This window comes from Candoia aspera, chromosome 1, assembly GCF_035149785.1.
Source record: "Candoia aspera isolate rCanAsp1 chromosome 1, rCanAsp1.hap2, whole genome shotgun sequence".
Lineage (NCBI taxonomy): Eukaryota > Metazoa > Chordata > Lepidosauria > Squamata > Boidae > Candoia > Candoia aspera.
The window spans coordinates 163,591,584-163,605,882 of record NC_086153.1 but is presented as its reverse complement, the minus strand read 5'-3'; the positions used below and the strand labels follow the sequence as shown (position 1 = coordinate 163,605,882).

Genomic DNA, 14,299 nt, shown 5'->3' with positions numbered 1-14,299 from the left:
TCCACTCCTGTCGCCCAGGAGCTGCCTATTTCAACATCCACTTCAGTCATCCTGGTATCTAGCCACAAGCAACAATGGGGAGAAAGGGCTAATGCAAATAATAATTAGACGACGTGCCATATTTTGAAAGCTTTAAGCAAACATTCAACTTGTAATCCATTGAAACGCTCTTGGGAAGTAATCATATCCCGGTGTTAAAGGCAGGGAAACTGAAGCTCCATAAAGGACAAGTGGTCTTTGGGAGGCCACACAGCAAGTAAGGAGGGTAGTTAATATTAAATCCCAGTATCTTCTGGCTCTAGCAAGCCTATCCCTTCCCAGCCAATGCCCCACTCTGCTTGCTCTTCCTCTCCCTTCCAAGCCAATTGCCTAGAATGCTCCTCAGAGTTTAGGAGGAGTAACAATATCAAGGACACAGATGTGTTTGTCTAGACCTGGCCAGAGCTGCGCTTCAAATAAAGGCAAGTAAGTTGAATAAAAACCTAGTTGCTATAAGCAACCCCATTTAGCAGAGAGTCTAATCAGGGCATTACACAATGTACTAATAATCTTCAGTTACGCTCTGTGGGAGGTCTTAGAGTTAGTAGGAAGCATGTCTGCCTTTTTATGCTCTGCTCTGATTCTTAAACGAAATCCAGCTTTACAGTCACATTCTTTTTTCTAGATGTCTCCCTTAAGGCTTCCAGTTTAACTTTATTTCCAGAAGTTTTCTTACTCAGAAAAATAAATCTATTAAACTTTGTGGCAGTGATGGGAAGAACTTCATAAGTCTGTTTGTTTTGCAAAAACTACTGCCAAGTATTGTTTTATAGTTTCCTTTTTTAAGCTTCCCACACAATTGTTTACAGTAGCCTCTGAGAAACATAACATAGTAGTTCATTCCCTACCAGTTTCCTTCTTTTTCCTTTTGGCAAATGTTCATGTGCTATTCCCACACCTCAGGCTTTTACTGGAGCAGATGCCATCATCCTTTTGCCTTGTTTTCTTTCCTCACGATGATATCAGACGAAGACTGGGAAGGGGAGCAGAACTTGTTAAAAGTCGATGCAGTTCCATAGAAAGGTTATATGTTAGGTTCGTCTTAAAAACCAAAGACAGTCTGGAGAGATTTATGGGTTTTTTTAAAAAATTAATAGAGATGTTGATGAGAAAGTCATTAACTGTAGCAGACAAATAGTGGGAGTACAAATAGGGGAATTTATGATGGATTGCTTACATTGTAGGGCCAACAGCCAAGAAAGGATCAAGAGTTTGTGAAAATCCAGGGACTATGCAATAGAGCCAAAGGCTTTCACTATTTACAGCACTGGAGTTTTGAGGAAGCGGCATTTATAACGGGAGGTTCATGGGATCTCCCTACGAGTACAGGTCTGACTGATTTACAGGGTTCTGGGGGAGTCCTAATGCTGCAAAATGTGCGTCTCCAGCAAGTATTGTGTCTCATGACCTACATTCTCAAGAACGCAAAGTTAATTTTCAGTAGCTTCTGTATTTACCCCAGTATGCTTGTCCTGGCTTTCCACAGCAATGAGTCTGCAGGTTCTTCTTCAGCCTGATCCAGCAATTCCTCTTCTTCTGATGAGGATTTTGACTTACTCTGCATGACATTTATTGATACCAATTCACCTTAACTTGATTCATTCATTCAGAGTCATCAGCGAGAGGACTCTGCTGTGAATTTCACTAACACAATTTTTTAATCTGATTTTTATCAGAAGAAAAGGTGTTTGATTAGCTTATCTTCTCCAAATTAACTCCAAACAACCTTTTCCCAGAGGAATCCATTAGGGTAATAAGCAGTTACTGAGATGCAGGGATCATCAGCCCTTAGATACTTTTTCATCATATCGTATCATCATATATTTTGATCTAATTGCTTATGTAGGAGCTTAACTACTAAATGGACTGCTGTAATTTTAAAGAAAATGAATTTGCAATATGGATATGTACTACTTGTTAAATCTTTGGCAAAACATACTTATTTTGTGATGCAACAGGAAGTAACAACAAATTATATAAAACATATTTTCTTCTTTAATCATGCTGCTTATTTTGCATCATTTAACTGTTATAGCTTTAACAATAAATTAAAGTTCTTTGAATGTGGTTTGGGAAAATAAAAATAGTTTTAAGGACCCTTGCCTTTTTTAAAAGATGAAGACATTTTAATAAACTAAGAAACTATAACCCTGTCCAAAATGATGTATTTGATACTAAGAGGACATAAAATCATTTTGAAGAGAAAGAAGGTAAGAGAAAGATGTGCATTTTATGTTAAAGAATTAGGGCATTCTAGGAAATCTGGAACAGACTGAAAGTTAATACAACATACTGCATTCCTTACTGGCATCCAGCATCTGCTAGCTGAAAAAGTAAGGCTTTTCTCCTGTATTAAGAAAGTTCTTAGGTTTTTCCCTTGTTTTCTGGTAATTTCTAAACTAAAAAAAAAAAGATCAGCAATTATTTTGATTTTAAAAATTACACATATTAAAAATCCCAGAATACTTTAAAATGATGATGACAGATAAGTATGCCAGAACATAAGACTTCATTTCAGAGAAATACAAAAAAGAGGAATTCTAGGAGGAATGAAATATCAACTATGTCTTTCCTTATAGAGGAGAAAGTTTTGCTCTAGCTATGCATGGACTTACCACAGTGGGAGTAGGTCAGATAGTTACACAGTGGTGTTAAATGTACTTGTTGGAAGAGGGTTTATCACATCATCTCTGTGATCTTTGCTGATCCATGCAATTGTCCCATCAGAAGGCTGCTATTTGACTTCTGGGGAGAAGCGCACTGGTATTTATACTGTACTCCTTCATAAGATGGCGTAGTCTGGGATTTAAAAAACCTTCTTCAACAACACTGCACTTCTGTACAAACTGTCCTGCTCATAGGAACGGTAGAAGGGTTAAATACAGAGTTTGTATTAACAGAGCTTTCCTTTCTTTTTGTATTGTTTATTTCACTGAAGTTACTTATTTTCTTGAGCAGAAATGGTGAAAACCTCTGTGGAGGTATATGATGTCTAATATCAAATTTAACTCATTAGCCAGTTGAACCTATTCCGGGGCGGGGGGGGCACTGTTTACAAATACACATTTGTGAGCAAAGGAGAAACTGTCAACAATCTGAGATAAAAGTTTACTTCAAAGTGACTCGCCTATCTGGGATCTATAAGAGAGAAAAAGAGATCTGGTACAGCAGGATTTTTCAGACTATGTTCCACAAACCCCTAGGATTTTATGAGAACTTTAAGTAAAAAAAAAAAAATGTAGCCAGGGGCATCCATAATAATCTTTCTGACTGTATATGTGTCTGAGAGGCAGACAGCAGGAATTCTGGGATTTTTTTTTTTTAAAGTGCAGCCTGAAAATGTTAGAAAACCCAACTGCTACTACATTGGCTGGTAGGCTAAGAAAATACTTGTTAAAAATACTAAAAGTGAAAGCAGTTTGGGGGGGGGGGGAGGATCTCCAGCAGAGTCAGAAATAAAAGCAGAAACTGTATGTCAGTTGGACTCTGGCCACAAAATTAGGAGAATTACTGAAAACCTCTGCAAATAAGTAGATATGTTTATAGGCTTATCTGCGATGTAGGTTAAGTTAGGTATAAGAATAGGATTAAGATTTTATGTTGGTAAAATTTAAGAAACTTAAGAACTATGTACATATTTTTGAAGCAATAAGTAGAACGCTTTGGGGGTGAAACCTATATCTGCTTGTCTGTCCTGCCTGTGCCAAACTATCCAAAATGAACCCATGACAGAAGCCATATTCATAGGAGAGAAAATTCTGACACCGTCCAGTCATCTCTGAAACTGAGTGAACCGAGAAGAAATCGCTCTAAGTATCAGAGTTGGAGTTGGAGTAATTGCGAGTGCTAATCCTTAAAGCCATAGACAGCTTGGGCAAGAAGCTTTCAAGGAACATCTTCTGCTCCATGAATTTATCCAGATACTTTGATCGTCTGCACAAGTTTTCTTCTGGGTGTCTTGTCAGCTAAATTTACACGGGCAGCTAACTAAAAGGAGAGAGCCTTATCCATCATGGCCCCCTCCCTTGTGGAAAACAGCCCGTGGTGTTGGCTTTTCAACCCCCGATTAAGATCTCTGTCTTCTCCAAGGAGTATTTTATAGTTAGCCCATTAGTCAGCCCGCCTTACATGCTTCTATTTTCCTGGAATAGTAATTTTTATACACTTCTAGTCCTTTATCTTTCCTTGCTGTTTATTGATGCAAGATGATGATGATGACGAGGAAGGTTGAAATCCACCCAGAGGACACCTGACGTTGATCTGAAGTACCCATCCAGGCCTGCTTGGTTCAGGAGTCTTTTTAGTTTCAGAATTTCTTCCTCCAAGAACGACGGCTCTTTTACTGCAGAGTTTAAAGCAGAGCCCCAAAGCATTGGTTTTGCTCAGCCTGTGATTAATCTTTTGCTGGCCTTTATCTATTTTATTTTGTTACTGCTTTTAGTAATTTATTATGAGATTTTATTGTATGCTGCCTGTGAGAGGCTTGCTCTGAAAGGCAGCTTATAAATAATGTAAATACATTAATACTACAGTCAGGTTATACAACTGGTTTCAAATGATTTCCTAGAATGAAGAATGGACAAAAATTGTTTAAATGTTAGGCGCAAAGATGACATCTCCTGTGGTGAGTTTGTATGTATAGGGAGAAAACTGTCAGTTCTGCTTCATCTATTCAGCCACGTGTGGCCTATATATTTAGCCACCAAGTGTAATTGACACCCTCTACTTGAGTGGGTGATTTGCACAGAAGTCCTGAATCATTTCATTTTTCTCCTTCAAAAAAGTAAGGATCGTATGAAATTCGATGACAGGATTCTTTGGTAATGATATGTAAAGTCATGAGACCAGGCAGCTAAATTTATAATACAGCATAAAGAGTATTACTTTCTGAAGCCCACATTTTACTTTATGTAGTGAGCCACACATTTATCCACAGAAGCTATTCTAATGAATTGATATATTGAATATGGTATATTTGAATACCAAAGTGGATGGGTGCAGAATCAGACCTATCCCCTTTTAAATGTATGAGAGAGAAATTTCTAACCTGCAGAAGTTGTGTATTTGCATTGTCAAAAAACAACCAGCAAGTGACTTTAATCTGAATTTTTACAAATGATTTTTGCCTTAAAACATATATACTAAGAATTGTATTTAGAAATTCCACAACGGAGAGGTTTAGGATGAGAACTCTCCATTCTACAAAGTGCTTGCTTTCAGATTTGTCCCCTCCCTCCCTCTCTCCTTCACTCCCTCCCTCTCATTCTCTCCTCATAGCATTGTGAGCTGATATATCTATGTCCTCTTCTCTAGTTACTTTTGTCTGCTTATTCACCATCTTTTTTCTTCTTACTGCTTGATCATTTGCCATTTTATTTACTTTGGGTTGCCTGTAGGTATCTCTTTCTAGGGCTGATGGCCACTAAGACTAGAAAACACACCACTTATGGGACTAACGTTCCTAAATCCGATGGGCAGTGTTTGCATAAAAAGACAACAACTCTCAAGCATGAAGAAGCTGGGCATTACATCTTTGTACAGTTCTTTGGGAACAAGCAGTTCAAGCCACTAATTTAGCCACTCCCCAAATAATCTCAGAACTGTACTAAATCAGGTCTGTCTATGGCACACTATTCAATAAGCTCTTGTCCTGAGGGTAGACCAACCCTGTCCTAATTATGTGACAGAATAAGGTTGACTTGTAACGAGGTCTTTATTTCACTGCAAAATAGAACACTCCATTGTACAGAACTTCTGTCAGCAGCTTCATCTTTGGAAGTCTCTCTCACTTGTAATATGCTCAGAAGTTGTTATTTTTTTTTCATCCAGTATACTGTTGCTCCCTAGATGTCCAGAGATTATGAAGAACAACAGTTGCTGATTGTGACTGTGGTTCTTCGCATTCATTCACATAACTCATTTTTCTTTCCCATCGTCAAACTGGTATCTCATTAGAGGAGTATTATAAGGGCATGCAGTAGGAATGGGAGAGGAAGGGTTTTCTGCCTAACATCTTAGCTCTAGAATGTTTTGACCAAAGATCTGTGCAAATGAAGAACAGGGTTGTACACGATCTGAACATGGTACAGAAGAAGAAGTGCTTTGGAGCTTGCAGGAGTATGACACATCTTTTCTGTTCATTAAAATAGTCACATCTTTTTTCAGGATCATGCAGAAGTATGGGGTGGGGGTGGGGAAATAGGCAGCTTAAAACAGCCCTGGTACAGAATGCAGATGTAAAAAGTATACTAATTACAAAGAAGCAATCAATTCCTTATATTGTTATTGTTATGGGATGAATACCTCAGATATGTTTGGTGTATGTATGAGGATTGTTGTTTTATCCTGACATTTATATTTATGCTTACGTAATTTTTGGAAAAACAGCTCACTTCTTTGTGTTTGTTTGCAATGATAATGTAGTACATCTGGCACAGCGACACTGAGTGGTGATGTTAAGTCTGACTGGTATGCCAGCTCGGTTGAACGCAGTGCAAGTAATACATTCCAGATCCTTTCAAAGTCATGTTCAGGACTAATTAAATTTTTTGGACTAGTAAACTAGTTTGATAGATACACACATACACACACACACACACACACACACAGACACGGAAGATATTTATAGTTTTAAGCATTTAAGTACAACTCAGCATTGATGCCACTTCTGTGAAAGGCATAGAGCAGCCTTCCCCAAGCTGATGCCTTTCAGATGCATTAAACTACCCAGTCAGCATGGCCAACTCAAGTAAAGATGTACCTACACAGAAGAATATAAGAATGCCCTTGCTGGATGAGGCCAAGGCTCATCTTAGTTCACCGTTTTGGTTTTCAAAGTGGTCGGTCAGATGCTGGACTTTAACAGTAAGTGATCTTGATAGATTTATCCCTCGTGAATTTATCCAATCTTCTGTTAAAGCCATTCAGGTTAGTGGCCATCACATCATGCCCACACACTTGGCCAGCTCACTGCATATCCCAAGTCAGAATCATTTCTAAATAAGTTAAAAGGTACCAGTCTCAACCCAGATTCTTGAGGGACTCCACTTCTTACTTACCTTCACTGAGGTAAGGCTTCCCTTTTGCACTCAAAGGTGACTGTGTTGGACCCTGCTGGTCCTTTCCCATTTTTATATATGCTAAATGTGATAGAGGTATGCACCTGCACAACACAATCTTACACCAGATTATGGTTACCATTTAGGATTAAAGTTAGTATTGCCTCCCATTTATTTGGTTCCAAGGCCAGCTGTTCTAAGGGACAGACATTTATGTTATCTAGAACTGTTTGGAACTAAGTTAAGAGTAACTGAAATCCCTCATTATTACAACATCCCTTTTTCATGCCTCCCTGATTTCTTTTGCCATTCAAGATTGTCCTCAACATTTTGATTACATGGGACATAATATACCTCTATCCAGTGTACAGTTGTGACCAGATCTTGCCAATCCTAGAGGTTCTGTGGAGGAACCTGGTGTTCCTATGTTTTATTGCATGTTGGTTTTATACCTTTCACATATGCATGCAGACATATGTAAATATGCAAAATTACATTGATAATTGTGTCATTTCAATGTCAAGAAACAGCCATTCCACACCAAAGTGCTGATGTATGCATTAAATGAAGAAATCATATACGTACAGCTATCAAAGCACCGTAAGACTGCATGCATTGAACTTTAGTAAGTAAGGCCACTCCTTTCATTAGGAAGAACATAGTGATTATGACAATGTCTGGCCGCAGACATGAATGTAATGGAAGGATTGCAATTACTAGCTATTTACTTTGCTATTGTTTTGTTATTTTTGCTGAGGATGGGAGAGATGCATAGGGGATTTTCTGCTTCATATCACAAAATAACTTGGTTAGCATTTGTTATTATAGACCTTGGTTAGCTGTGCTACTTGCTACTCTATTCAGGCAGCAAAATATATTGAACTAGCCCTTAGAAGGGGAAAATGCTGTTTGCCACCAGCACCATTTCTTCCCTTCCTACCTCCTCCTCTCCTTCTCTGTTCATTTCCAAGTTGGTCTGCTTTCAGTGAGTGATTGATTATCTGCATAGACGAAAAACAGCTATTTCTGTTTTGACTGAAATACTGTATGCAATTGGATGTTGAGGGCAGAGAGCAGGAGAGAAAGGGAACTAGATTTTTTTTCCTAGATTACCTGAATCAGACTTAATTACAGTATCTGTAGCTGCCCCAACTCTTTTTCAGGTTAGTGAAAAATTCAACTATTTAAACCATATTCTCAGATTTATTCTAACATTTATCTCCATATAAGTTTCACAGTAACTTTTAGTGTTGTATTTCAGTATTAAAGGTCCTTGCTGTATTATAGATCTATTAGAATGTCATGGTCAGGAAGGGAAATACTACTTTTTGCATGAAATTCTAAGCATGGATTCTAGTTGCTTAAGCAATGCTCACATCTTTGGACATATGGCCTTTTTGTTTATGTGGTCCATGCTGGCTTTAGCTGAAATATTTCATTTTGAGCTATTAATTCTTATGACATTGTCTATCTTTTTATTTGAAAGTATTTTTTAAGTTCAGAGTAATATTCTTTATCTTGCAGGGTGTAATCAATTAAACTTGCAGCACAATCCAGTGTAAGCCTATGTGTGAGAGAGAGAAGGGTGGGACGTTTCTTCTAGATACATGTACATTAAAACCTCCAAAGGTGAATTTTGGAGCTTTATTCATTCATTGGCTTCTGGAAGCAGTAGGAAAAAAAAATTCATGTCAAAATTTGAAAAAAGTTTCCAAATATATTCCACTGATATGTAGAAAATAGTTTTTCAGAAACAAGTTCAGGAAGTCCCTCTGTGGAAGTGGGTCTGAACTGCAATCTGTGAAGCTTTTTTATTTTATTTTTAATATTTGTGAATATTATAGATTCTGAGTAGGAATGGGAGATGTGTGAGATATTTACTGGACTACAAATCCCAGCATCACCAATCATTAACTTTACTGTCTGAGCCTCCTGGGAGATGTAGTTCAGCAATATCTGAAATTCCAAGGCCAGTTTTCTGGGTGTATTTACTGGTGATTAAGAGTCTATGAGAGAATTAATGGAATGGTCTGGGTTGAGAAGTGGATTTTTAGGACCTGGAACTCCGGAGAACTTTAAATGATTCACCTGTGAAGGCCTTTTAAAATTGCAGAATAATGTCAATAATGGAAACTATAGTACCTTCACAATGGAATAGATCCCCCACTGCTCTTTCTTGTGGCCTTTAGCATTGAAGTGCTGGAGGGAATGTCATTGTGTCCTGGGATACAGGGGATAACAATGTTCCTAGTCATTAATGTCCTGGACATAGTAGATAAGGCAGTGGTAGTGATAAAGTGAGTGAGAATAAAATTAGGGCAATTCTATTTCTGATCTTCGTCCCATCCAAATAAATTTAGATTGTTCTGCCAACATGCTGTGGAACCTAACAATGGTATTGTTAACACTATTTACCTACAATCTTTGGACTGAATGGTATAAAAATGATTGTCAATAAATAAAATATTCAGTATTTATTCCTGGGTAAGGACACTGGTTTGACTCAAGTTACCAAGACTGCTGCATGAGAATTGCACATGTTTGACATCAGTGCCTACGTTTATTCATTGGTTACATTTTTTCATACATAGATTTATATGCTGCTGCTTTCTAAGTTTCTGAGTAGCTCACAGTAAGGATTAAAACATGTTTGGTCTTTAATAATGGGTGTAGTTGTAGTATCCATGGTATCTAATGTTGTACTTCAGTTGATACAGCATTTCCTTTTCTCATTCTTGGAAAGAATTGAGCTACTCTGGTTAACCTTGTTTTGAAAACATCCAGGTTTGAGCTGTCTTTAAAAATTGATATAAAATTTCAGTTGAAAATCCTGGTTTTAACATACAATAGAAAGCCAGAAATAGCCTAAAGCCAAGGCATCTAAGGATTGCCTTTTCCAATTTGAATCTGCCCATCATAGAGGCTTTTTTGGGGGTGTACCTCTTTGCCAAATTGGTTTGTCGTTACTGAAGATTTGTTCAGTTCTGAAATTCCTTCCCCTACAAATTCACTTGGCTTGAAAAAAAAAAGTTTTAGAGGTTAGCTGAACTTTCTATTCTCAGTATTGAATGAAACGTTGCAAGCTAGCTTTATTTCTTATTCTATGACATGATGTTGTTGTTTATTCGTTTAGTCGCTTCCGACTCTTCGTGACTTCATGGACCAGCCCACGCCAGAACTTCCTGTTGGTCGTCAACACCCCCAGCTCCCCCAGGGACCAGTCCGTCACCTCTAGAATGTCATCCATCCATCTTGCCCTTGGTCGGCCCCTCTTCCTTTTGCCTTCCACTCTCCCTAGCATCAGCATCTTCTCCAGGGTGTCTTGTCTTCTCATTATGTGGCCAAAGTATTTCAATTTTGCCTTTAATATCATTCCCTCAAGTGAGCAGTCTGGCTTTATTTCCTGGAGGATGGACTGGTTTGATCTTCTTGCAGTCCAAGGCACTCTCAGAATTTTCCTCCAACACCACAGTTCAAAAGCATCGATCTTCCTTCTCTCAGCCTTCCTTATGGTCCAGCTCTCGCAGCCATATGTTACTATGGGGAACACAATTGCTTTAACTATGCGGAACACCATTGCTTTAACTATGCGGACCTTTGTCGTCAGTGTGATGTCTCTGCTCTTAACTATTTTATCGAGATTTGTCATTGCTCTTCTCCCAAGGATTAAGCGTCTTCTATTTCCTGACTGCAGTCAGCATCTGCAGTAATCTTCGCACCTAGAAATACCAAGTCTTTCACTGCTTCTACATTTTCTCCCTCTATTTGCCAGTTATCAATCAAGCTGGTTGCCATAATCTTGGTTTTTTTGAGGTTTAGCTGCAAGCCAGCTTTTGCACTTTCTTCTTTCACCTTCATCATAAGGCTCCTCAGTTCCTCTTCGCTCTATGACATGACCACATTTATTTATTTGTTTGTTTGTTTGTTTGTCAGCATTAATATACTCTACCTCTCCAGTGCAAAAGAGATTCATTTAACTAGGGGTAATCAGTTTAAATTGGAATAATTTGTTATAAGCTGCTTTAGAGGCTCTTATAATTGGAAAGTCAAAGTAGAAAATTTTAAAATATACCCATTTTTGTTATTCTTGTCAGTCTGACCTGGGATGTTTGTGTGTGCATGCATGCATTCATGTGTATGTAAAAAGGAGAGAAAGAAAAAAGATTTGTAAACATCATCTTGATTTCTGATGATGTCCTTACTAGGAATATAAAAGAAATCTGCAGATTTACAAAATCTGCCAGAATGCATTCAGTTGAAGATGGATGGCAGCATTGATTAGAATTCATTATATTTAAAGACATAGGTTGTTAATGGAGAGTTTGGGCATGAAACACATGTGTTATAATCATTACATTGGTATCACTAGGATAATTCACACCGATGTTTATATAATGTCTCAAAATATGTTTAAAGCCACTGAAAGGAAAACCAAGTGCCTTGAGCCACCTAAAATAGAAAAGTTCTTTTAGGTAGTTATTTTTTACTTTTCTCTCATATTGTAGCACAGCCTTTGGTTGTTTGAGCCTCTTTTTCAAACCCATGTGATACTGCAGTGTCAGAAAAGTGACTTAATGGAAGGTGAGGTAAAGGTTGATTGGATGTACATTGTCATGAACCTAGACTGTAAAATTCCTCATGAGAGAAATTTAAAATATTGAAGTCATTTATTTATTAAAGGTAAGGCAGAAGTGAATTTTCTACATGGTGATGAGATTTAGGATAGATTTATACAAGATGAGAATGTTGAAATAATAGTTTTGACCACCAATTGTTTATGTATTAGGTAATTAACAAAATAGGATGTCATAATTTTGCACTTGTCCTGAAATAGCATCACTAACCGCTTCTAACCACACTGAGCTTTTAATAGAAAAAGTGGTTGCTTAATGCTTCCCCACCAGAAATGTTAAGATTAAGTTTGCTATTAGATTGCAGCCAGAATAGTCGACAAACAGGAAGAAAGCCTTGCTCTGCTCTGCCTTTTTTTCCTTGTTTAAGTTGATGTGATAATTCATTGCAGATTTTCTTCCTTTGACAGAGCGCCTACCGCAGAAATGGGATGACTTTTCTAGCTTGCTAATATGGATGTGCCTACAGCAACAGGAAAGACAGTGTTATATTAAGGTGATTCCCTCCCGCCCCCCCATCCCATTCAGTATTTGCAAGGGTACTTGTGAGTGGGCTGGCTGCTCCTGTCTCTTTTTTCCTACCCCCTCAGTCATTTCTCTTGATTTCTAAATGGGACATTTAGCTAATTAATGGCAGGATATGTGTTATGTTATGTAGGCAAATTGCACAGTTCTGACACTCACTCCCCCACCCCCAAATTATTACAGTATCAGCCCTCAAGAACAAGCTTCACTATCCCTGTTAATTTTAACTCATCACATTTATAAAGAAATTTAAAAGAAGCCGTGATATATTTACATTAAATTATCCTGTTTGTTTTTCTTTATCCGGAAAATAATGAGGGAAATATTGATTTTTAAAAATCTAAACTTAAAAAGCCAGTTGTTATCTTGTGTAATTTAAAAACTGATCCCCTGTCTAGGAACTCTGCAGCAGAAAATAATTTTTATTTTAACAGTCAATTTAACTACTATCATAATAGATTAGATTTCAACTACAATATGATATACCAATATTGGTCTGCCAAACTGGATTTTTGTAAAGCAGCAATTTCCAAACTGTATGCTATGAGACTATTTCTACAGTATCATGGGAAATAAATAAAGCCTCCTGTGAGCCCCAAGCAGCTGCCCCAGCAAATGATGCCATGCAAAGGTGAGCATTTCTGGCCCTCTTCTGCACCAGGTATGACTGCATCATTCTGAATCAGTCACTCTGCAGAGCAGAATTGCCTACTGTGGAGAAACCTGCTTCTATGCAGTTCACAAACTGGATGAGGCTCTTTCAGTCAGAAAACAGGGTCATTTAGTGAATCATGCAGAAAGCTGAAGGCAGGGATAATTCTTTATACTTTGGGATTTTAATTGAAAGTCTATTAACAAGAAAAATATGTATGTATTATCTCCCAATGCAAATGTCTTTCTCACAATGATCATACGACAGACTTCTTTCCATTAAGATAAACATGATTGATATTAAATTCTAATCCTATTTTTTTCTGTGGAATAATATTATGGAAACAAGAACGTCTTACTAGTCACTGCATAAAGACTATTAGCTTACACATCTCTTCTATGATTTAAGTAGTTTGTGAACTTTTTTGAAGGAGGTGACACTACAGCATCCCATTTTTTTTCCTTTTCTTGAACCATCAAATGCTTTGTCTTTTCTTCAATTTTGATGTTACTCAATTCAAGAAGTGAGCAATAGGATTCCTTTCAGTTGTAAACTAATTGCAGTGTTCAGTTTTTGTCCAAGATCTACATAAGACTATATGGGATGTTTTCATTTTTTATTAAAACTATAGGAAAGCATTCACAACTCTGTGATGAGGTCTGAATGTGGCCATCATTTTTGAATGGGAACTCATGTAATGTTTTCATTAAACCCTGCAGGACTGACTCATTGCCAAATGCTGCTGCTGTCGAGTTAATCGCAAGAGCCAAGGACTTAAAAGATTCTAAATACTGGACATCCACCATAACCAGCACAATTCTTACATGGATCAATCTCTTTCGTGGGCAATTTTTAGATGTGGTTCCTTTACTGAATTATTGCAATTGATATATTCAGTATTATCCTTTCCATAGTGGCATAATTATACTTTAAAAACATTTTTGCATGTCATTTTTCTGGAATTGATCTGATGTTAAAGAACTAAAAATAGTGTATACAGTAAAGAAGAAAACCCATTGCTGATGTTCTGTCTGTGCTTGCTGAAATGTATGATTAAACCTTTCTTTTTATCATGATTTCTTATTTTTCTTGGCATCCATAATGATGGAAAATTATATGCTTGCTGTAAACATCCAGACTTTTTAAAGGACACCAGCATTTATTGTATTTGGTTTCGATCTGCAGGCATATATGCAAAAAGAAAATATTTTAGGTCAAGAATACTGGAATAAAAATTCTTTCTCTAGATGTATCTTTGTTTTAAAAAATGCATAAGCAGAAAAAGCACTGGCATTTATTTCTTACTTGGTACACTTACAACCCCAGAGAATGAAAAATCAACATATATTTCTCTTAGAAATATGACAGATCATGTTTTTGTTGGTCTGCTGTAT

At 37.4% G+C, this 14,299-nt stretch overlaps 1 protein-coding gene across 2 annotated transcripts in view; it reads left to right on the top strand.

Annotated features, from left to right (window-relative positions):
- SUPT3H (SPT3 homolog, SAGA and STAGA complex component) overlaps positions 1-13,981 on the top strand; it is a 268,160-nt gene extending 254,179 nt beyond the window's left edge. For both annotated transcript variants that reach the window (XM_063317327.1, XM_063317336.1), the window contains 2 exons: positions 12,139-12,224; positions 13,625-13,981. In XM_063317327.1, coding sequence (XP_063173397.1) covers positions 12,139-12,180 — 42 coding nt within the window. In that variant the 3' untranslated portion in view covers positions 12,181-12,224; positions 13,625-13,981. The remainder of the gene's footprint in view (positions 1-12,138; positions 12,225-13,624) is intronic.
- Positions 13,982-14,299: the final 318 nt, after the last annotated feature.